Source organism: Gossypium hirsutum, chromosome A13 (assembly GCF_007990345.1).
Source record: "Gossypium hirsutum isolate 1008001.06 chromosome A13, Gossypium_hirsutum_v2.1, whole genome shotgun sequence".
Lineage (NCBI taxonomy): Eukaryota > Viridiplantae > Streptophyta > Magnoliopsida > Malvales > Malvaceae > Gossypium > Gossypium hirsutum.
In genome coordinates this window covers 104,408,212-104,432,593 of record NC_053436.1, presented here as the reverse complement: position 1 = coordinate 104,432,593, position 24,382 = coordinate 104,408,212, and the positions used below count along the sequence as shown (strand labels likewise).

The 24,382-nt window shown below is 30.6% G+C and overlaps 4 protein-coding genes across 5 annotated transcripts; 3 read left to right on the top strand and 1 right to left on the bottom strand.

Annotated features, from left to right (window-relative positions):
• Positions 1–3,034: 3,034 nt before the first annotated feature.
• LOC107893277 (peroxisomal adenine nucleotide carrier 1) lies at positions 3,035–5,946 on the top strand. Of its 2 annotated transcripts, none has more exons than XM_016818218.2 (5): positions 3,035–3,331; positions 4,132–4,363; positions 4,965–5,111; positions 5,201–5,358; positions 5,452–5,946. In XM_016818218.2, the coding sequence occupies exons 1-5, from the start codon at positions 3,189–3,191 to the stop codon at positions 5,741–5,743; spliced, it is 972 nt and encodes a 323-aa protein (XP_016673707.2). In that variant the 5' UTR covers positions 3,035–3,188; the 3' UTR covers positions 5,744–5,946. The 2 variants fall into 2 exon arrangements, with proteins under 2 accessions (XP_016673707.2, XP_016673708.2); XM_016818219.2 differs by having other exon boundaries at positions 3,042–3,331; positions 4,089–4,363.
• A 3,540-nt stretch (positions 5,947–9,486) lies between these two features.
• LOC107893276 (protein YIPF1 homolog) lies at positions 9,487–12,020 on the top strand. The gene is made up of 6 exons (XM_016818217.2): positions 9,487–9,718; positions 9,848–9,887; positions 10,159–10,239; positions 10,601–10,799; positions 11,021–11,288; positions 11,604–12,020. Exons 1-6 carry the CDS (start codon positions 9,662–9,664, stop codon positions 11,808–11,810), a joined length of 852 nt encoding a protein of 283 aa, XP_016673706.1. The 5' UTR covers positions 9,487–9,661; the 3' UTR covers positions 11,811–12,020.
• A 4,668-nt stretch (positions 12,021–16,688) lies between these two features.
• LOC107893274 (probable serine/threonine-protein kinase PBL7) lies at positions 16,689–19,197 on the top strand. The gene is made up of 6 exons (XM_016818215.2): positions 16,689–17,278; positions 17,356–17,597; positions 17,708–18,093; positions 18,198–18,330; positions 18,527–18,616; positions 18,719–19,197. The coding sequence occupies exons 1-6, from the start codon at positions 16,969–16,971 to the stop codon at positions 18,845–18,847; spliced, it is 1,290 nt and encodes a 429-aa protein (XP_016673704.1). The 5' UTR covers positions 16,689–16,968; the 3' UTR covers positions 18,848–19,197.
• Positions 19,198–19,504: 307 nt separating this feature from the next.
• On the bottom strand, positions 19,505–23,829 carry LOC107893275 (DNA excision repair protein ERCC-1). Its single transcript, XM_016818216.2, has 10 exons — positions 23,537–23,829; positions 23,007–23,133; positions 22,455–22,558; positions 21,935–22,034; positions 21,621–21,697; positions 21,208–21,307; positions 20,960–21,031; positions 20,814–20,882; positions 20,296–20,658; positions 19,505–19,880 (listed from the first exon to the last, which is right to left on the bottom strand). The coding sequence occupies exons 1-9, from the start codon at positions 23,758–23,760 to the stop codon at positions 20,329–20,331; spliced, it is 1,203 nt and encodes a 400-aa protein (XP_016673705.1). The 5' UTR covers positions 23,761–23,829; the 3' UTR covers positions 19,505–19,880; positions 20,296–20,328.
• Between the last annotated feature and the right edge of the window lie 553 nt (positions 23,830–24,382).

Genomic DNA, 24,382 nt, shown 5'->3' with positions numbered 1-24,382 from the left:
ATGAGGAAAGGCATGGTTGGTAAGCATGAGCCACTGTCAATTAGTTCCAACGGAATAAAGCTCATAATCAAGCCATTATTTAGTGGAAAAATAAATAAGATTGTTAGTGAAAATAATCTTGTCTAAATGCTGATGTTGATTAAAGACGTATGTATTAGAATTCAAAGATGTTTTATTAAAGATTATCTTGTGTGAATATATCAATGCAATTGACAAATATATTTAGAATAACTGGGGAAAAGACTATTCTACTTGGTCGATGCACTCCTTTTCACAACGGGTAGTTTGGATTTATAGTCCTTAACTAGACTCATAACATATAATATATAAGTAAAGTGACTGTTCTAAACACTTTTGATGAACTTGCTTTCCAAGTGGAGAAGTGGAATGCTGCTTCTTACGGATTTGACTCGTTGAATCCTACCAGTACCTATCATGTAGAAATTGGAATGACTCTGTGGTACAAAAGATTTACTTTGTGGTCTTCTTTCAATTCAAAAGTTCAAGCCTTGGTCACTTTTGAATATGTGCCGCTTAGATATCCAAAGAAAATTTTGGGTTTTATTTGAAAATAAGTGAGGGATTGTTGTATATAATTAAAGTTTTATATTATTTATAATATATATATAATGTGTATATATTGTGAAAAAGAAAGAAAAAATATGATATAAAATTAAATAGAAGTATCTATATTTTAGTGGACGCAACTATTCATTTATAATTTTTTTTAAAGAAAAGAAGAGACACATCTGTACCTTTTGATATTCTATACATAGACACAATGATCGAAAATTGGTGGTGGAATTGAGTTAATTAATTTCGAGTAAATATTTCTTTCTTTACTTTTGAGTGTTCTCTAGGTTTATTTTAATCTCTTGCAACAATTGATTGCAATCACATTGTTCTAACTTAAGATGAAATGTATTATATCTTGAGAATTGTGTTTTCTGAATGTCTTGCATAATATAAGAGAAATACATTATTCTTCAGATAGATTCTTAGAAACACATTGCTTTTACAAAATATCGACTTCAGATCTAACTAAAAAAATTTTATACAACAAGAGCTGCTATTTGAGGCTTAGAAAAGAAAAAGTTGGTGGATGTATATAGAATCCATGTTTCCTACTACAACAGTAGCAATGTGGGAGAGGGGGTGGTGGGATGGTAGGGTAAGGGGAGAGGGAGAGGGAGAAGGAGAAGGAGAGGGAGAGAGGGGAGGGATTTTTTTTTTATATTAATATAGTAATATTTTTTTTAAAATATTGATGTATTTATATATTTTTTGAATTTTTTAGAATTAAGATCAAATTGAGATTATTTGTAGTTTTTTTTAAATTATGATTAAATCATATAATATGTAAAAGTTAATGGCTAAATTTATTATTATACTAATTTTTTAACTACCACATCACCCTCCCATTAGTGCAATTAATGGAAATTTTAAAAAAATAATCTCAATTAGTTAGGTGACCAATTTAAAAAAAAATCATAATTGAATGACTAACAAAGAAAATGACTCATAATTATATGACTTATGGTGTAGTTAACCCAAAAACAAATTGGCGAACACATAATATGAAATGAACTGAGTGACCAAAAAAGAAAATGATCCATATTTAGATGACTTATAGTGCAGTTTACCCAAAAACAGATGAATAATGAAATGCTACATGACAAACGCAGGGATGTTGAGGTCCTTTCATACAATGTGTAAAGGTCGTAGTCATTGGTTTCCTTAACAAACGAAATTTAATTTGAAGATTGGTCCATCTTGGAACTATTTGAAAATTTTGACACCTACTTTCTCACTAATTCGTCAATTTTTTTATTCCTTTAACACTTCCTATCTTACAAACTTACTCTCTTTTAAGATTTATTGCAAAAATACATTTATTTTCTCTCTACGCTACCCATCAGCTGTCATCGGTTTATTAGTTTTATTCGTTCAATTAAAAAATAAAATAAAATATTAAAAATTTCGATTTAACTGTCAGTTTAACTAGTTTTTTAGTCAATTCAATTGATTCATATCGATTCTCAATTTAATTGGTCTAAAATCACTTTCCAAATTGATCTCCTACTAATTTTTGATTCGACTTACTAGTCCAATCCAATTCAAAGAACACTGGGCTAAAAAATATCATAATATCCATTTATCCTATCTGGCTTAAAAAAAAATCAGATCTATTTACTTAAAAACATTTTAAAATAAAAAGTTTATGCTCTTATTATTTATGTATGTATTTTCAAGTTATTTATTAGTTTTCTTCATTATAAAATAATTTTTGAAGTTTTAAAAAATATTTGACTTTTTAAATAAAAATTATATATTTGACTTTAATTAAAATTAAATATTTTAAATTTATGATTAATTTAATTATATATATTCATTGAATTAATTTTATGTAAAATTATTTAATTATCATTATTTAACAAGTTTTATTGAAAAAGGAAATGAGATCAACTAAGGATTTCTTTGATAATTCATTGAAAATATTAAATCAATTAAAATTAATATTTTTAATAATTTAATTTTTTAAACATATTTAATAATTCATTTTTTTTCAACGAAAAAGTATTGAAAATGATAAGTATATAAAGAATCCTTTATCACTTAATTAAAATAATAATTATTAGTCATAATTTGACCATAACCATAATTAATATAATTATTCGTCATTTTATTTAATAAACGAGTAATAAATTATTTTTAATTTAAGTTAATTGGTATAAACTATTATATATTTACCAAACATAAATCGGGATAACAAAAAAATATTTATTAAAAAACTTATATTTGTATATACCATACAAGTAATAAAAATTATTATTAATATTAATTACTTTTTATTTAAATTATTTATCATTTATATATATTTTTTAAAATCATAAATTTAAGCATCAAAGTGGAAAAAGTACAGCTCAAACAGCATTAAGCCTAGAAGAACCAAATAAACGACGTTAAGGCTGGCCGTTAAAATGGACGGAGAACTCCACGTTTTTTCAAATCCCAATGAAAAACGCCATCGGCGTCAATATCATTCTTGGTGGCTCGGGTTACTGTTTACTGTTTCCTTTTCCAGTTTCTTCTTCCTATATATACATAATGACCAGCTAAAATGATTTCATAGATTCAGTTTCCGATTCCAAGTAAAAAAGAGAACAGAGATAAAGAATATTTTTAATATGGGTGTTGATTTAGAGTCGATATCGGAGGCAAGTTCAGGTGCCATAGGATCACTATTAAGCACAACGATTTTGTACCCTCTTGATACCTGCAAAACCAAGTATCAAGCCGAGGTTCAAACCCATGGTCAACGAAAATACAGGTTACCCATTTCTTATTATTCTTTTCTTTGTTTGTTTTTACATGTTTTGTAATTCTGGGTTTATTTTTCTTTGTTGTGATCACTGATCATGATCCAGGAAATTGTAAATTTGGATTCTTTGTTTGTCGGTGTGTGAATTCATGAGTTAATTTCTTTGTGAATATTTGGTATGTTGATTGATAGGTGAGGTTTCAAAGGATCAAAGTTATCTCTTCTCTTTATAATTTAAAGCTGTTACTTTTCATGGTATTTGTGTTTATGAATGAATTAAAATTTTCTACTCATAATATGGATTTGATTTGATTTTCTTATTAATTAAGACAGAATATAACAATCCTAGCATAATGAGTTATATATGTTAATTGAATTGGATCATATGACCTTAATTTCATTTTCACCTTACTGTTTGCCGTGTCATATACTTGTCTTTGCATTTTTGTAGTTGTTGATGTGGAAAATTGGCCTGGTGGGTTTCAGATGATGACCTGCTAATGGAGTAAGGAGAGTTCAGAGTTGACTCTGCCTAACTCTTTGGAGCTAGTCAATCACTGAGAAAGGAAATGGTGAAGTAGTGGAATAAGTTCAACGTTGTAGTAGACATCTAATGGAATTATCATCATTCCTGTTAGTATAATTGTCCGTATTAAGTCATCTAAGATCTTTCGAGAGGAGTTGAGAAATTGAAACTGTTTATTCCTATTTTATTGTTATGTGCTGCATATCAATGAATCCTCTGTACTTCTCGGCTCATTGGCAGTGCATCATGAAGTTCTTGGATCTCAATTTCTCATCTTATATAGGAATCTCTCTGATGTATTATGGGAAGCAGTATCTACCGGCCAAGTTCTTTCCTTATACCAGGGCCTAGGCACAAAAAACCTGCAGTCATTCATTGCACAATTTGTCTACTTCTATGGATATAGCTACTTCAAAAGACTGTACCTAGAAAACAGTGGTTCCAAGTCTATTGGAACGAAAGTAAACTTGATTCTTGCTGCTGGAGCAGGGGCTTGCACTGCTATTGTCACTCAGGTGGGACATCGCTTGACAAGTTTCTTATTTTCCATTTTGAATATATAAATGCTTCCAAGTTCCATACATCAAAGCAAAAGTTGTACGCGTTTATTGCATAGTACATTGAGATTGAATTTTATGATGTCAAATGTGGAATCCTCTCCGACAATGTGCAATTGTGAGACTGCCCTAGTACCATCTACACTTCTACTCTCCTGGCAGAATTCCATGTGGTCTAAAAATATGGACTCCTTTCCTTCCATTGGTTGTTGCAAAGTAAAATTGTGCTCTTTTTTACTATTTCCATGTAAATGTTGAAAGGAATAGAGGGTGAAACTTTTTACGCCATTGAGCATTTTAGAATGCAACTATTGATCCTGAGAATTGTATTAGCTTAGTAAATCAAAAGGGTATGACTTACCTCTTTTTACGAGTTAGAACAAATGTTCCTTTAGTTAAGAGAGGTGACCTAAATATGAAATCATAAACAACAATAATAATATTATTGTTTTATGAAAATAGGTGGCAAAGATAATGATGATGTTGCAATCACAGTTTCAGTTATTTTTCTTTATTATGTGGAGTTCAATGTTGAATACTTGGTTTATCGATTTTGTAGCCCCTGGATACAGCCTCCTCAAGGATGCAGACAAGTGCCTTTGGAAAATCGAAAGGACTCTGGAAAACCCTCACAGAAGGCACTTTGAGTGATGCATTTGATGGCCTTGGCATCTCGCTTTTGCTGACCTCCAACCCTGCAATTCAGGTTCTACATTGTTTTGCCTCAGACCTTCACCTTTAAATCTTTCTTGTTATCTTTATCATAACTAAGGCTAGAAATATGTTAAACTGCAGTATACAGTTTTTGATCAACTGAAACAACGACTACTCAAGCAAAAATTGAAGAAAGCGGACCATGATTCATCTCCAGTAGTTCAATCTGCCTTCACGGCTTTCTTTTTAGGTGCAATATCAAAGAGTATCGCAACCTTTTTAACTTATCCAGCAATCAGGTCCATAGCCGCTCTCTCGAATTGTTGCATTATAGAAGCATGATGCATTTTTTACTAGATGGAAGTAACAATATTTATGCATACTCCATGCAGGTGCAAGGTAATGATTCAAGCTGCAGATCCTGAAGATGATGATGACGATGATAAAACTAAGAGAGCTCAATCGAAATCCCGCAAAACAGTGTCAGGAGTTGTCAGTGCTATCTGGAGAAGAGAAGGGATTCTCGGGTTTTTCAAGGGATTAGATGCACAGATCACGAAGACCATGTTAAGCTCGGCTTTGCTTCTGATGATCAAAGAGAAGATCACAGCCATCACTTGGGTTCTTATACTTGCTATCCGAAGGTCTCTATTGCTTAGAAATGGGAGATTAAAAAACGTGTGAAAAGAATAATATCAGCTGTTATTTGGAGATAAAAGAATAATGCAACATTTGAACACAAATCATTTGTATTTCATAGAGTGAGGTTCTGAATTCTTTGAAGCTTTATCTTCCAAATAATACGTTGGTATCTGATGCAGGAATGCAATGCAAAGAAACCCACTGTAGTTATATATTTGTATAATATACTCTTGCCTTTTCTGTTACGATGATATTTTAGCCTTATTTTTCGATAAATTATTTCAGTCCTATCAAGTCCATAATATATCATATTATTATTAAATTAACAAAAAGAAAATGAGGATTTGTAAATAAATACGAATAATTTTATTTAAATATCATTAAACATTAATCATAACTATTATAAACAAATATTAATAACTTTCAAATTTAGGATATTGGGTTAAAGGGTTTAGAGTCTTGAGTTTAGGGTTTTAGTATTTATTTATAAATTCTCTATTGTTTTTTATTTTATTTAATGATAATGTGTCATGTTATTATTCGTCGATGATATAAGAGATTTATACATCGGCAGTGCATCAAATATTATTCCTCTTACTTTAGGTTATTTTAATTTCTTTAGAAAAAGTAATTAAAAGAACTAAGATATTTACTACTATTTAAACCCCTGACTGAGTTGTTGACATAAGTCAATTGGACACCAATTCGGTTAGGTAAATTATGAAACTATTATTCTGTATTTAAAATAAGTAATATTATTTAATGGTACTTTAGTTTTTTTATAAAACCTATATAAAAAAATACATATAGTAGGATTTTAACCCATGTCATTTACATCAATAAATCTTTAACTTTTCCATTAAACCAATATTTTATTTTATTTTTTGGTAAATGAAGGGGATTAGTTTAAAGTAACTTGTTATAGGGTGCCTGTTAAAGACCTATAGCATTCGACACTTAGTGTAAATCATCTTCAAAGACAGATCGATCATGAGCTGGTATAACATCAAACATCGACAACCTGTTAAGCTTACTATTGACAGCTTTAACCATACAATCTGCCAGTATATTATGGTCAAGTGGAACATGTCGAAACTTGAGTTGTCAATCCTTTTTGCAAAAATCATATATCGATCACAGCTCTAAGATGTTACTATCAACCGTATTTTAATCTAATGTTTTCATTTAAATTGTATTATGCACATTTTATTGCCTCTATTGATTGAGTTATGACAATACGAGGTTATGTTCAGGTGGGGCCTAATAATCTTCAGGGCCATGTTTACACTTCACACCTAAAAAGCAGGTTCTTGTTAAGAACGTTTGTCAAGCAGGTGGATTATCCTTGAAAGCGTAGGCTCAAGTCTTTCAAAAGAAAGCGAGTGGCCTAGGTCCCTTATTGAGATTAAGAGCCAAACAGAGGGTAGGAATTCGGGAGGGCTAGTCAACGAGCTGTCCGTGTAGAGCCGAAGGATTGGTCACGGGCGTTTCTCAAGTGACCTATCATGCTGACATATACTCTAGCATTCAATATTGATTAGGTTTTGTTTTCTCTAACATTAAACATTTACTGTTTGCTATCATCGTTTGGTCTTTAATCAAGTAAAATAATTAATAATAAGTACTATATAATTTAATTAACTTTAGTATAAATAATTTATAACAAATATTATGTAGTTTAGTTAATTATTTATTTAAACGAGATTAATAAAATAATATGTCATAAAATTAAACATTATTATTGTATACAAATAATTTTTAGACAAACATATATATATTTAAACAAATATATTAGTTTTTGTTTAAAATTTTTTTAATAAATTTCTGAAAAATCATTAATAAATTGAATAAGTGATGTAATCACAAAATATTTTTAAAATTAATTAATAAATTTAAAATTAATTATATTAGTGTTAATTAATTTTAAAAATATTTAATATTAAAATAATATAAAAATTCATCATGGTTTAAATATTAATATTAATATATTAGAATTTAAATAATATTATTAATAATTTCTTACAAGTTATTTATTATATATAATTAAATTAACTTGCTTTAATGTTAAATTATTAATATTCATTTTTTTAATTTTATATTTATCTTTGCTTTACTTTAATCAATAAATATAATTAACTTTTATCATGAAAAATATAAATTTAATAAATATTACTAATAAGTATATTTTTAACAATTAATATTTATTAATATACATCATTAAAAATTAATTTAATTAAATAAAATATTAAAATAAAAAGATAATGTATTTAACATCAACTTTATATTTAATCTATAAAAATTATAAACAAAATATTTAAACAAAATGCATGGAATAATTTAAAAATATTAAAAAAATAAGGAATAAAAGAGTAATTATCTAAATTGTAAATAAGTGCTTTAAACAGAAAGTGTCACGTGTCAAAAAACTGTAATGTGAACATGACCATTTGTTAAACTTTATATTACTATAGTGTGTATATATATGCATATACAAATACTAAAAATTTTATCACACACGTATGTTTATGACAACCACGTATTTAAAACACAAAAGTGTGTTTGAAAATAACATACAATAAATAATAAAAATATATAGTTTGAAAGTATTTAATAATAATACATGAAATATGTATGATGCTAAAATAAAAAGAATTAGATTAAATCGTGATACCAACTTAATCTGCAATATTATTAATAAGAAAATCTATCACATATGTATGCGTGTGAAAATCACGTATTTAGAGCACAAATTTGTGTTTAAAAATAACATACAATAAATAATGAAATGTACGATTTGTAACTAATTAATGATAACACGTGAAATATGTACGATGTTAAAATAAAAAATTAAATTAAACTGTAAGTAAAACAAAATTTAAATACATGAATATATAATATTAAGAATATTAAATGAGTATAATTATTTATCATGGTATTTTTATCGATCTGAAGTTGGTGTTGAGTTAATTTATGACACTATCTCAATCAACAACATTTTCAATATATATGAAGGTAATAAAGTACGCATAATAAAATTAAAATGTATAAAACTACAAAATAAAGCTTGGTTGAGTGGTAAGTTTAAAATTAAACCAATGTATTTGACAATATAACTTATTTTAAATATAAAAAAGATATTTTTGTAATTTCTCTAATCGAATTAGTGTCTGATTGACTCGTGACATCAACTTAGTTAAGGACTTAAATAATAGTATGGATTTTTAATTTAAAATTTTAAAATTCACGGTTAACTATATACAAATAAAATTCGACCAAAACAATGGTAAATTATTAGAAAGTTTACATTTTAGTAACTCGACTTCTAAAAGTCACAAAATGATCACTGTGTTATTTGAAAGTTTTTTTTTAAAGTTATTGAGTTGTTAAGAGTTTTTTAAAGTCGGATCAGCGATCTTCAAGCGATGATACGATAATCAGATCAGTATTCATTGACGAGTAGAAAAATATACATTAGATCTAAGTCAATCTGACGGTCAGTACTAAAAGATTAAAGAAAAAAGTTGTTTTGGATTTTGGTTCGTAAATTCTCGATCTTCAAAGCTATTTGTATTTTAGTTAACAAATTCGTGAAGTTCAAAACTGTTTTATAAAAAGAAATTACACTATAGAAAAAAAAATAAAAACTTTCAATTGTTACAAACGGTACAAACAAAAAAGATAAAAGGATGATTTAAACAGTGACTTAAATAAAAATAATTAAATGATTTAATATCCACATACTAACTTTTTAAAACTAAATAAATAAAGCCAAATCTTTCTACTGTAGTTTACCAAATATATATATTAAAAAAAAAACTTAAAAACAAATGCGAGACAAATTTCCACTCTTATTTGGAATCCTGTCTTAATTCTTAAAAGAGAAGAAGTAAACAAAAAGCTAAAACCTCTGGACTTCAACACGCGCAAGAGAGAGATCTATTTGAACAAAGAGAACAAAAAATGATGTCCGGAGGTTATACAAGCATTGATAATCAGAAAGTTTCTGGATCTGTTCCTGTAAGTTATGTTTCATAATTCATCGTATCTTGTCTAATTATTCTTAATTTTTGCTTTTAATTTTCTTTTTCAAGCTAAAATTAACCAGATCTCATTTGCTTATTGCTTTTTTAATCCTTAATTTCACAGGCGGTTTCAGATCCCAGTCATGTCGCCGTTAAATTTACAGGTGAACTTTTTTTTTTTTCAGTTGTCACTGCGAATCTGAATCTGAATTTGAATTCTCCTTTTCATTTTATTTTATATGTAGTAGTATTAGTTGATTGATTGCTGGAAAATGTAGGAAAGGGAAAGAAATCGGAGTTTAAAATGAATGAATTGAATGTGTGTTTTAATGTATAATGAAATTGTAAAGTCAATGAAGTGTTGTTTAGTGCTTTAAGGTAGCTAATTTGTGGATTTAGTTCTACTTTTATTAATTAATTTGCTTAAATTTATAGATTCGAACCTTCAAACGTTTCCTCCATCGGGTGCACAAGGGAAGATCTCTGGTGGAACTCAACCTCCTCATGATGCTGATGGTATTTCTGATTCCATTTGATTTGAATTCCTTTTGTGATGGTGCTTATGCTTTGATTTGTTTATCCTGGTGCTTATATATCTTGGATTCATGATCTCAGTGGCATTTTTCATAAATTCATTAGTGATCTAAAGATTAGGTTTATAAAGTTTTTATAGCATGAAAGATGATCCAAGTCATTGATCACATGTTTGAAATATCTGCTATGCATAAAACAAATAGTTGAGCAACAGTTAATAGATCAAATAGATCGGATGTAGTATCTGCAATGTTGTAGTTCAATGAAAAATCTAATTAGATTTTCACATGAACAATGGTTGGTGTCATGCTGGTGGCAAATTATTACTTTGCTATTGAGGCAGATACATTTTCAAAACCTGGTGGTGGATCTCAACCTGGATCTGGTGAACCACAAGGGAGCGGCTGGTTTCGTACATTCACCATCGCTGCATACAAGCCATACTTCGATGTTGACACTTCTGACATCATTGATAGACTTAAGGAGTCACTCTTTCCATTTAGAGGAACATTTACAGAGAAAACGGCTACCAACCCTGATTTGTGAGTTTTCTCCCTGTAACTCATTCATGTTTAAATGATGTTCTAAGCATCGAATATTTGTCTAACATAGATATATGGTAAAATTTTCAAGCTTGAGACTAGAAAGTTTCTTTTCTGTTGCACATGGTAAAAAAAATTTGCTTTAAGAATAGGTGTGTAAAACCCTAAAACAAGAGAAAACAGAGTTGATCATGCATGATTGAAAATTTTATGTTGTGCAGATATGGACCATTCTGGATATGCACCACTCTTATATTTGTAGCAGCATCTATTGGAACTTTTGTGACTTACATAGCACACAAGCTCAAGAAAAAAGAATGGGATTATGACATAAATCTAGTGACTTGGTCTGCTGGTGTGTTCTATGGCTATGTCACTGTGGTTCCTCTTATCTTGTATGTTATTCTCAAGTACTTTTCAGCACCATCAGGCCTTGTCCAGCTGTTTTGTCTGTATGGATACTCATTATTTGTCTTTATTCCAGCACTGGTAAGCTCTCTAGGTTTTTTTTTCTCTTCTTTTTCCCCTCTGAATGCGAAGATAGTTCATTTGGCTCTCTATCATTTTACTTTTTGGATTTCAATAAACTTTATTGGAAGTTTATTTCTTAAAGTTCCAAGTTGATCCCCCGCCCCAACTCCCTTGCCCCCCAACTTTTAAAGAGATTCCAAACATTGAAAAAGCTGAGAAAACAATCCGAATAAAAACACTGTTAAAGCTAATGCCTGGACTTTTAGAGATTTCTTTAAAGTGAGGCCTATTATCCGAACAACATAACTTATTCTTGCTTGTACTTGATTGCAGTGTCTATCCGTTGTCCCCTTGGAAATTTTCAGATGGGTAATTGCCGGTGTAGCTGGGTTCATGTCAGCAACTTTTGTGGCACTTAATCTCAAAGCTCATATTAATTCAGCTGGAGAAAGATGGTTCTTGATCGTCACTGGCATCTTTCTGTTGCAGTTGGCTCTAGCTGTTGTACTCAAACTCTATTTGTTCACCGTTACAGTGTAAGATTAAACTTCCTTTGATGAAGCAAACTCATTATCATTGTAGATGAGAAAGAGAGAGCATTTTAATTGCTACGAAGATTTTTGGCTTAACTATTATTCTTGATCAACAATTACATCTTGTATTCATTCATTTGTAACGCTATGTGAAATATAGATACAGTTGACTGCGTTGTGCTTTAATAAATAAATTAGTGAGATAGTTTCAATTTAAGAGGGTAAAAACCATTTATATTATATTAGTAATATTTTTTATATTTAGTAAGTAAATAAATCAGTAAACATAGTTAAATAATAGTAACTACATTCTCATCCGTCGAGGTCAATGAATCCATTCCTCATTTGACATTCTGACATGATGTTGGTAAGCATGGGGAGAAGTGCTTGGAAGAGATGTGCGCTGGATTTGTCAATTACGAAAGAAGGGTTATAGAGGTTTTGGTTACCCTTATACCTACCTGCAAAGGTAAAGTAAGATCAGAATAACATCATTCTTTTACTCCATCTCTCGAAAGATAAAAACTCCTTACCTTAGCATTAACATAAAAATTGTTTAATATGTGTAAACACCATGATACTTCAATGGTGAAGACTCTTGTTCAAAAAGCCTAGCATAGCATGCATTTTCCAACTATGTTTTAATTTAAACCAACTTGGGCCCTTTAGACTGAATCATTGGCCGGGTTATCTATCCATGTCCAAAAGTTAATTCAAAAAATGAGAGGATTTGAGTAAAAATATAAGTCAGAAAAATAGATTTGGGACAAAAAATAAAGCTCTTTTTTTCTAAATGGACCAAGTCTTAGGTATGATTTTTTAGCTCGACACGATTCGAATAAGTATTTTTACTTTGTTGGAAAACACTTATTTTAATATTTTGTGTATTTGATGTATTATATTTTTTAAAATTTATTTTTATATAAAAAAATAATCTAAAAAAAGTTAATACAAGTATGCCAGACTCAAGTTTAGCATTTTTAATTTGGGTTGGATTTAGACAAAATTTTAAGTCTATTTTTAAGCTAGGCCGAACTCAAACCTAGAAAATGAGTCTAAAATTTTGTGTCGATTCAGCTTGAATCCGGCCCCACCATGATGAGATCAAAGTAGATTTGTAAAAAGTAAAATCTAAGTCTGCTTGATATATAATCCAATCCGAGTAGAAAGAATGTGGGTAGACCATTGAAGATAAAAATATCAAAAGCACTCTAAAAATAGAGAAACCAATTATAATTTTCTTTTTCCATTTTAACCATTAATGTCAGACGCTTATTTTCATTCAGTTTCACCCTCTGTTTTGTTTTTCGTTTTTGCTTTTTTTTTCTCTTCCTTTTTCTAATTGGTGTTTTGGTGAAATTACCATTTTCATGAAATATATTGGAATTTGTTTGAGATGTTTTAAAAAGTGTTTTGGTTTAACTTAAAATATGATTTTTTTTAAGGATTAATGTAAATTTTTGTGTTTGAATTTGATAATTAAGTCCATTTTAGTATTTGAACTTGACGATATTTCTTAAATTTGTTCCTAAATTTGAATTCCATAAAATATAATGATGTAACATTTTAAAATTTTACCACATCATAACCTGAAATTTTTAAAAAATATTTTTTTTTTATTTTTAGGTGGTGATATGACACAATTTCAAAGTGACACATTATCGCAGTTTTATGAAATTCAAGTCTTGATATTAAAGTGGACCTAGTTGTCAAGTTTAAGTACCAAAGTAAATAAAAAAAATACAAGAATCAAAGTAAAACTAATTACCAAATTTAAGGGCCAAATTTTAAATTAACCAATTTTTAAATGGTTTTTTTTGTTAGCGCGATTGAATATACCCAAGTGGTCTTACCTTAAGATTTAGGGTAAATTATTTAGTTGGCCATTCAAAATGAAATTATTGCAACTTGGTCACTCAACTTTTAGGGCGCTTTCATTTTGGCCATCCAAGTGTTAAATATCTAACGACAGTTAACTATACACGCCACACCATGTTTACGGTTTTATTTTGGTCATCCAACTTTTAGGTTACTTTCATTTTGGTCATCCAAAAAAATATCTTTTTTAAATATTGATTGGGGTAAAAAAACAAAGATTAAAGTGGAAAAACTATAGGAACTAAAATAATACACAAAAATTATTAATTTGTATTTGTTTATCCCGTTACCAAAAGTTCTAATTTTTTTGTTGAAATTTTAAATTTCAAAATATCAAAATAAATTGAACAAATTGTTGAAATTTTTTTATCTATTGATAATGTCAACCGATTTGTTAATATAGCATTCAAAATAATTAATTTAATCTCTTTTTAAATTTTAAAATTAACGAAATCAACTTAAATAACTTATATTTAATAACTCAAATTTTAAATTGAGGAAATCAACTCAAAAGAAACTTAATTTTTTTTTTATTATATAATTCGAATCCATGCTAAAAGTAAAGAAAAATATCTTCTTGTTATTCATTTGGGTAAATAAGTAATGAAAATTTTTATGAGTTTTGTTTAGCACAGTAGATAAAATTAATTAATTTATTTAATTAGAATATATATATATTTTACTTTTAGCTTAGTATGAAAGATTTAAGATCATACAGTTAAAAGAAATTTGGGTTTCATAGACAACTATTAAAGATAATAATTTTCATTGATAATTTTTTAAAATAATTTTAAAATATGGAAATAAATTAAATAAGTTGTTGAAACATTTTTATTCATTGATAATGTCAATCAATTTGTTAATATAATTCTGAATCTTAATATTTAAAAATTTATATTTCGAAACCCAAATTTAGAATTTTCGACAATGAGATCAACAAGTACAATTTGATGAATTTTGTGTATTATTTTAGTTTGTACCACTTTTTCACTTTAACCATTGATTTTTTTTATTACTCAAATAAATACTTGAAAAGAATATTTTTTGGGTGACCAAAATGAAAGCGGCCTAAAAGTTGGGTGACCAAAATGAAAGTGCAAACATAATATGACGTGTACAGTTAACCACCTTTAGAGATTTAATGCTTAATGATTAAAATAAAAGTACCTTAAAAATTGGGTGACTAACTAGATTAAAATAAAAGCACCTTAAAAATTGGGTGACAACTAAGTAGTTCACCCTAAAATCACTTGCAACAATATAATAATACTATTAGATATAGGCGTGTATTATAATATTAAGGGATAAATATTAAATTTAATATATGAATTTTGAATTTAATATTTAATATTTTAAAGATTAAATTCCAAACATTTTAGATAATTTTTATTAATAATGGCCATATTGACTTACGGATATAAATTTACATATGAATCAAAGTAGATTAAATGTACAACTATTCTACAACACAATTAATGTTGCAAATTATTATTTTTTGGTGAAAAATAAAATCAAAATTATTACATCAAACTATTAGAAATAAATAAACTAGAAATAAATAGACTTTTTATTTTATCCGAACATAAATTTATTAATAACTCACTAGAAGCTTCATTGTAAATCTATACATTTTTCTTATTATCTGTGGTCAATTTAACAAGCCCATCAATAATTCGATTATCCTTCTTGAAAATATACTTAAAATTAACTGTTTTTCATATTTTAACAACTCTTTGATTATTTTAACTAAAACTAGAATAGAAACAGCTAATTACTCGTCTTCAATGACTTTAATCAACTCTCTCGGATTATTTCAATAATATTTATTTCACACTTGACCCACTGATTTCGGGATTTAAATTTTTTTTATTGCTGCTTTGTCCTTTTGTGACAATAATTATGGAAATTAATCAATTCTAAGTGGGTTATAATTATGTAATGAGTCTTTTCTTCTTCTTTGCTTAAGGGTAAAATTGGGACCTCGTAACAACAACTTGCCAAATAAAAATTGGCCTCAAAGTCAACCAAGTAGGATTATCTGGTGAATGGTAATCATTTTTAAAAAGGTAATAATCGAGTTTTAATATTCAAAAAAAAAATTTAATGTCAGTAAATTATATTATTAGTCACTGAATTATGGATAAATTTTTGTTTTGGTTACAATGATTATTAAACTATTCGAAAGTTTTTATTTAAGTCACTCTATTGTCAAGTATTTTTTTAAATTAAAGTTACATCGATGAGCTTCAATCGATGATTTGACGATCATTCTGGTAGATCAATATCCATCAACGAGTAGAAGAACATAGATTAGATCAAAGTCAATTTGGCAGTCAATTTTGAAGATCGGAGAAAACCAAAGTTGTTTCATGAAAAAAAAAACTAAACTGTAGAAGAGAATAAGAAATAGTGCTTTCGATTTAAACAGCGCGAATAAAGAAAATCATATAACATCAATTTTAACAACTCAAAAATTTAAATAAAAATTTGAATAATTTTGTGATGATATCGTAATGTTTTTTAAATTAAATGAGTAAAACGAAGTAGTTTACTCTAATCAAATCATTGAGTGATGTAGAATGGAATTGAGATAGTGAAATTTAATTATTAAATTGTGGAATCTAAAAAAGTCTCGTGATTGAATTAGGCAGTGATTGTTTAGTAAACTTTAATGTCACATGTGAGCGTGTGACAATCTAGGAACTTTGTATTTTGTACCATTTTTGCTTCAACACTTCCCTATGAAAACAAAAAGTAAACTCCTATGACAAAACAAACCCAAATACTTCCATTTCAGATTCCTGGTAAGAAACTTGGAAGGTAAGCATTGTCTTTGTAAAAGAAAGCTCAGTTAAATTTCCTACACATGGCTCAAAGCTACAATTTGATTGGTGGGTCTGACAAATTCCACCATAGATCAGGTCCAACTGAGCTTTTTACGGCCTGTACATAGCCATGGTTTTTAACACCAAAAGTTAACATGAATGAAGTGGAGTTTATAAAATTATTTGCATATGATTTGGATATAAGACAGTGACTGATACAAAGACAATGACAATTCCTTAGAAGATTACAATAGAATGGACGAATGAAGTACGTAAGGCACTCTTGTTTTATCACGGGGGAGAGACAGACAGAGAAAGAGCTGTTTTTGGCCATACAGATGATCTGATAATTCGCAGTCATGATTGATTATATACATTTTGGCATATTTATGTTTTCTTATTATTTTTCTCCCAACACTTTCCTTTTTAAAACTCATTTTTCTTATATTGCTTTCTGTTTTCATGGAAGATAGCATAACTAGTGCTACTGCAACATCGCCTGCAATGTCAACACCAAAAAACCATACACATCATCGTTTCCATTCCGTGCCTCAACATAAACCCAACCTTTCCTTCAACTCCTTTGTCATAATCATCGCGTCAATCATCTCGATTCTCGTTGTTTTCGCAATCTTTCTACTTATAGTAATGTTTCGTAGACTTAAATCTGTCAGAAAACATGATGACAGTTGCAATGAAAGTGGTAGCATTAACAATGGTACCAGTAGCAGGTTCATTGCTCATACTACTATAAGCTTGAATTGTAGTCCTGGTAAGTGTCCATTTTCCAAGCTTATTTAATTACTAAGATTGATCATTGTTCGTTGATTTCAACTGAAAATGGAGCAGATGTGAAGGCAAGGTGTCTATATGGAGGAAGCATCCGTACACCTCCAAGTAGGTATGGTGGGGTCCAAGTTTTTACTTACAAAGAGTTGGAGCTAGCAACTGATAAGTTCAGTGAGGCAAACGTGATCAGCAATGGAGGGTTGGGTGTAATGTATAAAGGAGTTCTTGAAGATGGAACCATGGCAGCCATTAAGAGGCTTCACAGAGATGGAAAGCAAGGGGAGCGTGGTTTTAGGATGGAGGTGAATTAATTTGTCCCCACTTGTATTCTTATTTTTATCTCTGGTCGAGTTCAAACTTTAAAAATGAAACTCGATCGAGCTCACTCAAATTACTGCATTTTATGCTGCAGGTGGATCTACTAAGCCGCTTGAGCTGTCCTTACTTAGTGAAGCTATTAGGCTACTGTGCTGACCAGCACCATAGAATACTAATATATGAATTCATGCCCAGTGGTAATCTTCAACAGCATCTTCATCATCCCAGCAATCAACATAGGCCATTGGATTGGGGAAACCGGTTAATCATAGCACTGGATTGTGCTAGAGGCCTTGAGTTCCTCCATGAACATGCCTCCCCTACTGTTATCCACCGTGACTTTAAGTGCAGCAATATATTACTCGATGAAAACCTTCGAGCCAAGGTCTCCAATTTTGGATTGGCCAAAATGGGCTCAGACAAGATCAATGGTCAGATTTTGACACGCGTGCTGGGAACCACCGGCTATCTAGCTCCCGAGTGAGTGCTCCATCATGCATCTGTTTCATTATCAGAATAAATAAGCAAATATTTGTGCACAAACTTGGTCTTGAATTTTCAGTCCATCAATTTTGGCACTGCAGATACGCTTCCAAAGGCAAACTTACCACAAAATCAGATGTCTACAGCTATGGTGTGGTGCTTTTACAGCTTTTAACAGGCCGCGTACCGGTTGACATCAAGAGGCCTCCTGGAGAACATGTCCTTGTTTCATGGGTTAGTGTCAGATACGGAATCTCTTATATAGTTTTATGTATTGGACACAACTGTCGGATATGTATAGCTTTTTACAATTTAACCTTGCACCTGCAAGGTTTAAAAGACAACTAGAACATGATCAACTTTTTGAAATTAAAATAAGTCTCTAATTTCAATGCCATAAATAGCTTAGATATTGTTGATAATTTAACAGGCACTTCCAAGGTTAACAAACAGAGAGAAAATTGACGAAATGGTTGATCCAGCTATACAAGGACAGTATTCAAAGAAGGATCTAATTCAGGTAAGGTTTACTTCTATGATATTTATTAATGTTTTTAAATCAACATATCATCAAATGAATGCCTTCACCAAGCTGCTGATGAAACTTACAATATTTCCACAGGTGGCTGCCATTGCTGCTATGTGTGTGCAACCAGCAGCTGATTATCGACCTCTAATGGTGGATGTTGTGCAGTCACTGATCCCTTTAGTTAAAAATTTTAACTCTTCTGCTTCCATTAGGTTTCATTGACAAACCTCCAGTCACAAGAATTATTAATACCTTTGAGAATTGCAGAGCCACATATTCCTTTCCCTTTTCTTCTTGTTGCATAAAATAGGAAAATAATCTACATTGTCAGAATGACAAAAACAGCCTTATCAATCCAAATTATCCGGATTCAAGGGTAAAGTAAATGTTAAATACAAGCATATATCCTCCATGGGTATTTTTTTTTTTTTAATATGCTTAGAAGTTCGTATCCTTGTACTCTTTTTTGAAATTGTCGGCCATTGGTACTTCGAGAAACAAAAAAGCTTCAGACTCCAATCGGTTAAGTAACGGACTCATATCTGGAATATAAGTTGATTTTCCCTTGGCCACAAATAAGCTTCTTTACATTCATATTATTGTATAAATTTGTTGTAAAATGATTAATAAAGACAATATCATTCTCTTTTTAGAAGCCATAAGTTAGTCTTGGAGATTAGAAAATAGTAATTTTTTTTTTATACATATACAAAGTTCAAACTCACACTTACCCACCCACGCGCACACACTAAACTACTCATTGACGAACTTGCGGATCGAGCCCTGGTCTGAGTTCAATGTCTTTCATTTGCCACGTAAAACTTTTTTTTTTTGTATAATTTCGTAAGATGCCAATAAATATGAAAGGAGAATTTGTAGTATTCAAAGAGTACCAAAATTTTGCAATGAAATAATGCAAACTTCAGAACCTAGCTTCAATATAATTACAAGATAACAAAATCTGAGAAGGGCTAAAAAAGGTACAGCCTATTACCAGGTTCATCAATGCCTTGTTGGCTCCACATAAATGATAAAACCCATAATAATCAACCAGGACAATTTGTCCGATGTCGTGTAACTAATGAACAATACCTCGAAAATTGAGAGCGAGTCTCTGCACAAATTTCTTGGTTTCCTTAAACAACTTGAGACTGTCAGCTTGATAAAAGAGAATATTGGCTATGTTACGTCAGATGCTACGAGGCAAGTAGAGAAACCCCGAAAGACTTGTGTAGTTGTCCATTTCAACCCAAACCTGATGAACAATCACGATACTGAAATTTCAGAAAATTCAGCATAATTTTGAACTATTCTATAAGAGTTACGTTTGACGAATATATTTGTCCTCCTATGAATTTGTCAGCTAATCACAACAAAGTTCCATAATTAGATCCTTTCAAACATACCAACTATAAGGATTATGAATGCTGAAAGAGATGAAGCGTGAAATTGTTCAACCTAAACTTTAAATACCAGGGAAATGATCACTTCATTCTGCAACTTTCTAAAATCCTTGTATTACTTGAGACAAATATTGACAGATTCTGTTCCAAATAAATATACACGCTAGAAAGTAATGAATTTCAAACCTATGTAAGAGATCACCAAAAATTCAATGCCTAAGCATAAGCACAACGTATCATTGAGTATTTGCATTGGTCAATGCTTACCCGTTGGAGATAGATTGAAGTAGCAAACAGAGCTCATGTTTCGACCTCTTCCCCAGAAGTTTTAGTTGCTGGTTCTGGTACTGCAGCAGCAGTTCCTCCTCCCTTATTACCCTCGGATTTATTGTTCATTTTACTATTTTTACCAGCACACTTGGCAAATGCAGCAGTTAGAGCCGATTTAATGTTAATTTCATTTTCCTTTTTCCTACGTTTGCTCGTATCTTCAGTATATTTGTCTGCTTCTATGACTTCACTTGCTGAGCTTGGTTCAGCATCTTTGCATACAGGAGTTTCTGGAATAGAAGGGTTACTGGAAACTATGCGCTTGAAGGGCTCATGAAAAGTATCGTGCAAGCGTTTTACCTGATTCATTAAGATCATGAAAACAATAAAAAAAAGGGTATGTTAAGCTGAAACTAGAGGCTGTATAGTCTTGTAGTCAATAACTTGGATCAACAGGCATACGATGGCTCGTCCGAATACATACATATGTATACACACAGACATATATATATTACCTTCCGTTCTCCTATTCCAGGACATCGAGCAAGATCTTCCAAGGATGCATCCATGATACTAGACAGAGACTGCAAAAACATGATAATCAGGTCACATAAATCAACAAATAAAACACTGCATTTTAGATGTAAAACAGCATACGCACCCCAAAAGTAGAACCAAGAGTGACCACATCAGTCTTGTTAACACGCCGAACAGTTGTGAGAGCATGATTTAGCTACAATTACAAGAAAACTAGTCTCAGATCAATTGTACCAAATACAATGGAAACAAATGATTACACATTAAATTTGGGTTTTGCAAATTAGTCAATAAAAAACCGTAACGGTCTGGCATGACATAGTGAGTATATTTATTCATAGACTGAAGCTTCAAAAGAAGGAAAATTGATACCCTTGATAAGTAGTCTGTATCCATTTGGCCTTGAATGAGGTCTGCAGGCTTGTTTTCATATACTTTTATGGTCTCCAAGTAGCGACCACATTCCTCTAAGCTACACCAAATAATAGCAAGAAAATTTATCAAGAAAACGACATAGTTTCTTAGCCATCTATTGAAAAAATTCATCTATAGAACTATCCCAACTCAATTGAAGGAAAAAAAAATATGCATAACCAGAGTCTTAAAAAGGTTTATAAATAGCACAACTTATCTTTTAACATAAAATTCACAAAATAAATAAGACCTAACTAGGTTAGAACTTTAAATGATTAGATAATACTACTGTAGCAAATGGAAACATTCATAGATTCATAAAAGAATATTTTGCATTTACCATACAATGCATCCATAATTCTTAATCATACCTCCAACCACATAATAGAGTGCAATCATGAAGCAGAGCTGTTTTAGTAACTTCAAGCAAAGGCTTAACAACATCCTCCTGTGTAAAGAGAGCTCTAAACAATGAGCAACCAGGTTTCACTTTTTTACTTGTTGGCATGAGATGTGAACAAGCAAGTAACAATGAGTAGATGTTCATTTATCACACAAAGCAAGACAGGACCAAAATGCCATATTTATAATGTCCAGAATGCACCTAATCATTGTTTGAAATCTTGAATTATAGGAAACCATAAACAAGGCATATAAGAATATCCTCAAAGTGAAGGAAGGTTACCACATCAACATGGCATAACACAACGCGAAGCTTGAAGTTCTTTTGTAGTTCCCTTATACGGTAGTATAAGTAGTCAGGGTGCAGCAAATGATACCGAAGACTGCATCAAGTAGTCAACTCAATGAGCTGAATGCATTAGAGAAAATTTCAACAGAAGCACAAAATTTAATAGATCTACGAAAGAAAACATTGAATATAAAAGATAGCCTAAAATCCCTTTTGCTAGAAACCAAAGTTACCTTTTTCCCACTTAAATATACTAAAAACTTGAAAGAGCATGTAATCTTATCAAAAACCCAAACCACTTTTCAATTTATTAAATTGCTCCTTCTAGAAGGTTGTGTACATATAGAAATCTTATGAAAGATACAAAAACTAGGATGCAAGTAAGACTTACCCTATATCTTATGAGGCACATAATAAGAATTAACCATATTCAAATAAATGCTTAACACATTTCTTGTTGAACTCACACAAAGAGCGCTATTGTGCTACCAAGCCATATGGTAATAGTTCAAACCTTAAATAGAGAGCACACGTGTTCTGACCAAGCAAGTAGTCACAAGCAACATCTGCAAAAGCCCATCTCACATTCCTGATATGTTTGAGCAAGGGATTACCCTTCTGCATGAGGTGAAAGTACCTCTATATTTAGGCTAATGCAGTAAAAGTAGAAGAATCGAAGTTATATTTATTGAAGTCTCGCTATTTCTGTTCTAATAACAACTTTTGGTGAAGCTAGGTTCTTCCTCAGGAGGTTTATGATTATAAGGTAATTTTTTACATTGATAATGAACTGAAATGGATCAAAGGAGCATGACAATATCAAAACCAAGTGAGAAAAAATCAAGAGATGATGCATGACATCTAAAATTTCAAGACGACTGTTATATATATACCCGTATCAGATAAGGTTAAACATTTGTAAAGTGAACTGTATTACCTATCAAAGGTAGTCAGGTTAAAACAAGAGATGGCAGAGAATTAGCTGACAACTTACTCATTAGAAAATGAAAAATATACCAGTAAAGACGATGTAACAATTAATGCCGCCAAAGTTGAAGAACATCACCTGCCTATGGCTGACAAGGATAGCATTGCGACTCTGAGACGAAGTCGATGATGCAGCAGCAGCAGCAGGGGAAGCTGAGGTAGAGGCAGCTGAAGAAGAAGAAGGCACATTGGCTCCACCAGTTGGCCTAAAATAAACCAAAAGTTTCAAACAAAAATTACAAGCTATTCCAATTGAACAGAACAAAATTTTATGAATTCTAGTTTCCTGATCATATCAAACTCAACAAGCTAAACCAAAAGTCTAACTAAAATGAAGAAACAGAAAATTATCTACAAACCATTTCAATTAGGAAAAAAGAAAAAGGAAAAAGAACGCACTTAGTAATGGGAGACTCAAACAAGTTAGACCAATAAATGGGAATAAAAAATGAAAATTGACCAAAAGGGTTCAAACCAAACTAAAGAGAAAAAGACACCCAGAAAGAATAGAGCCAATTTCAATAGAAAGAAGAAAACTTTACGGTTAAATTGAAATGAATTGTGAAAATTGACAAAAGGGGTAAGTTAAAATCAAGAAGAAGACATCACCTTGGGGTGGAAAGAGGGGAGCTGGGCGCAGGAGGAGGAGGAGGTGGAGTGTAGAACTCAGAGGATTTAATGAAATTGAAGGCTTGAGAAAAAGATTGAGAAGGAGTGAAAAGAGAGGGCGGGGTTGATTTTGTTTGTGAGCTCTCAATTACTTCCTTATAAGATGGAATTCCTATAACAATTTGTGTTTTTTTCTTGTTTTGATTTTCTTCATCTTTCTCCATCTTGCTTCTTCTTCTCTTCTTCTTCCTCCTCTTTCTCCTGCTGACTTTTGGTTTAGAGATGAAGTGAAAAACCATAGGTTAAGGTATTCGTTTTGAGGCCCATTTACGTGGTTTCTAGGCCCAATAACAAAGGCTTATTAGTGATTGGGTACTTTCAAAACTGTTTCCATTTCCATGTAGAGAGGTAAATGAAATCAACTCTTTTGTATTAGACGTACATAGCTTAATTATATTATAAATTTTTGTGTCATGTTTGATAGTTAAAATTATAATTACATAATTATATAATTTATATTTATAAAAGTATTAATTACTATAAAAAAAATTAGTATGAACAAGTAACAAAAATTAAAATCAAAACATCATATATATTATGTTAGTCTAAGTAGTTTCTAAAACGATTACTAATAAAAATAGTAAGAAAAGTAAATATCACATGCAATTTTATCTAACTGTTCTAGTACATATTTGTTGGGTTATTCCCTTTTAATATTTAACATATGTTCCTTATCATCATCTAGATTTGAATTTGTATCAATAAGATTATCAAGATACCATTCTTTCATGTATTTTCCGAAGTATGGATTATCTCAATCCTACTTATGATTGAAGTTATGAAATA

Excerpts from the sequence above, each read along its gene's own strand:
- LOC107893277 (XM_016818218.2), top strand. The coding sequence starts at position 3,189 with ATGGGTGTTGATTTAGAGTCGATATCGGAGGCAAGTTCAGGTGCCATA. Across the intron at positions 3,332-4,131 it reads CATGGTCAACGAAAATACAG|GAATCTCTCTGATGTATTAT; the intron begins GTTACCCATTTC and ends CATCTTATATAG. Across the intron at positions 5,359-5,451 it reads TTAACTTATCCAGCAATCAG|GTGCAAGGTAATGATTCAAG; the intron begins GTCCATAGCCGC and ends TACTCCATGCAG.
- LOC107893276 (XM_016818217.2), top strand. The coding sequence starts at position 9,662 with ATGATGTCCGGAGGTTATACAAGCATTGATAATCAGAAAGTTTCTGGA. Across the intron at positions 9,719-9,847 it reads AAGTTTCTGGATCTGTTCCT|GCGGTTTCAGATCCCAGTCA; the intron begins GTAAGTTATGTT and ends TTAATTTCACAG. Across the intron at positions 10,240-10,600 it reads ACCTCCTCATGATGCTGATG|ATACATTTTCAAAACCTGGT; the intron begins GTATTTCTGATT and ends CTATTGAGGCAG.
- LOC107893274 (XM_016818215.2), top strand. The coding sequence starts at position 16,969 with ATGGAAGATAGCATAACTAGTGCTACTGCAACATCGCCTGCAATGTCA. Across the intron at positions 18,331-18,526 it reads AACATGTCCTTGTTTCATGG|GCACTTCCAAGGTTAACAAA; the intron begins GTTAGTGTCAGA and ends ATAATTTAACAG. Across the intron at positions 18,617-18,718 it reads CAAAGAAGGATCTAATTCAG|GTGGCTGCCATTGCTGCTAT; the intron begins GTAAGGTTTACT and ends ATATTTCCACAG.
- LOC107893275 (XM_016818216.2), bottom strand. The coding sequence starts at position 23,760 with ATGGAGAAAGATGAAGAAAATCAAAACAAGAAAAAAACACAAATTGTT. Across the intron at positions 20,883-20,959 it reads CTCTTGGTTCTACTTTTGGG|TCTCTGTCTAGTATCATGGA; the intron begins GTGCGTATGCTG and ends ATGTTTTTGCAG. Across the intron at positions 20,659-20,813 it reads CTGGAATAGGAGAACGGAAG|GTAAAACGCTTGCACGATAC; the intron begins GTAATATATATA and ends TTAATGAATCAG.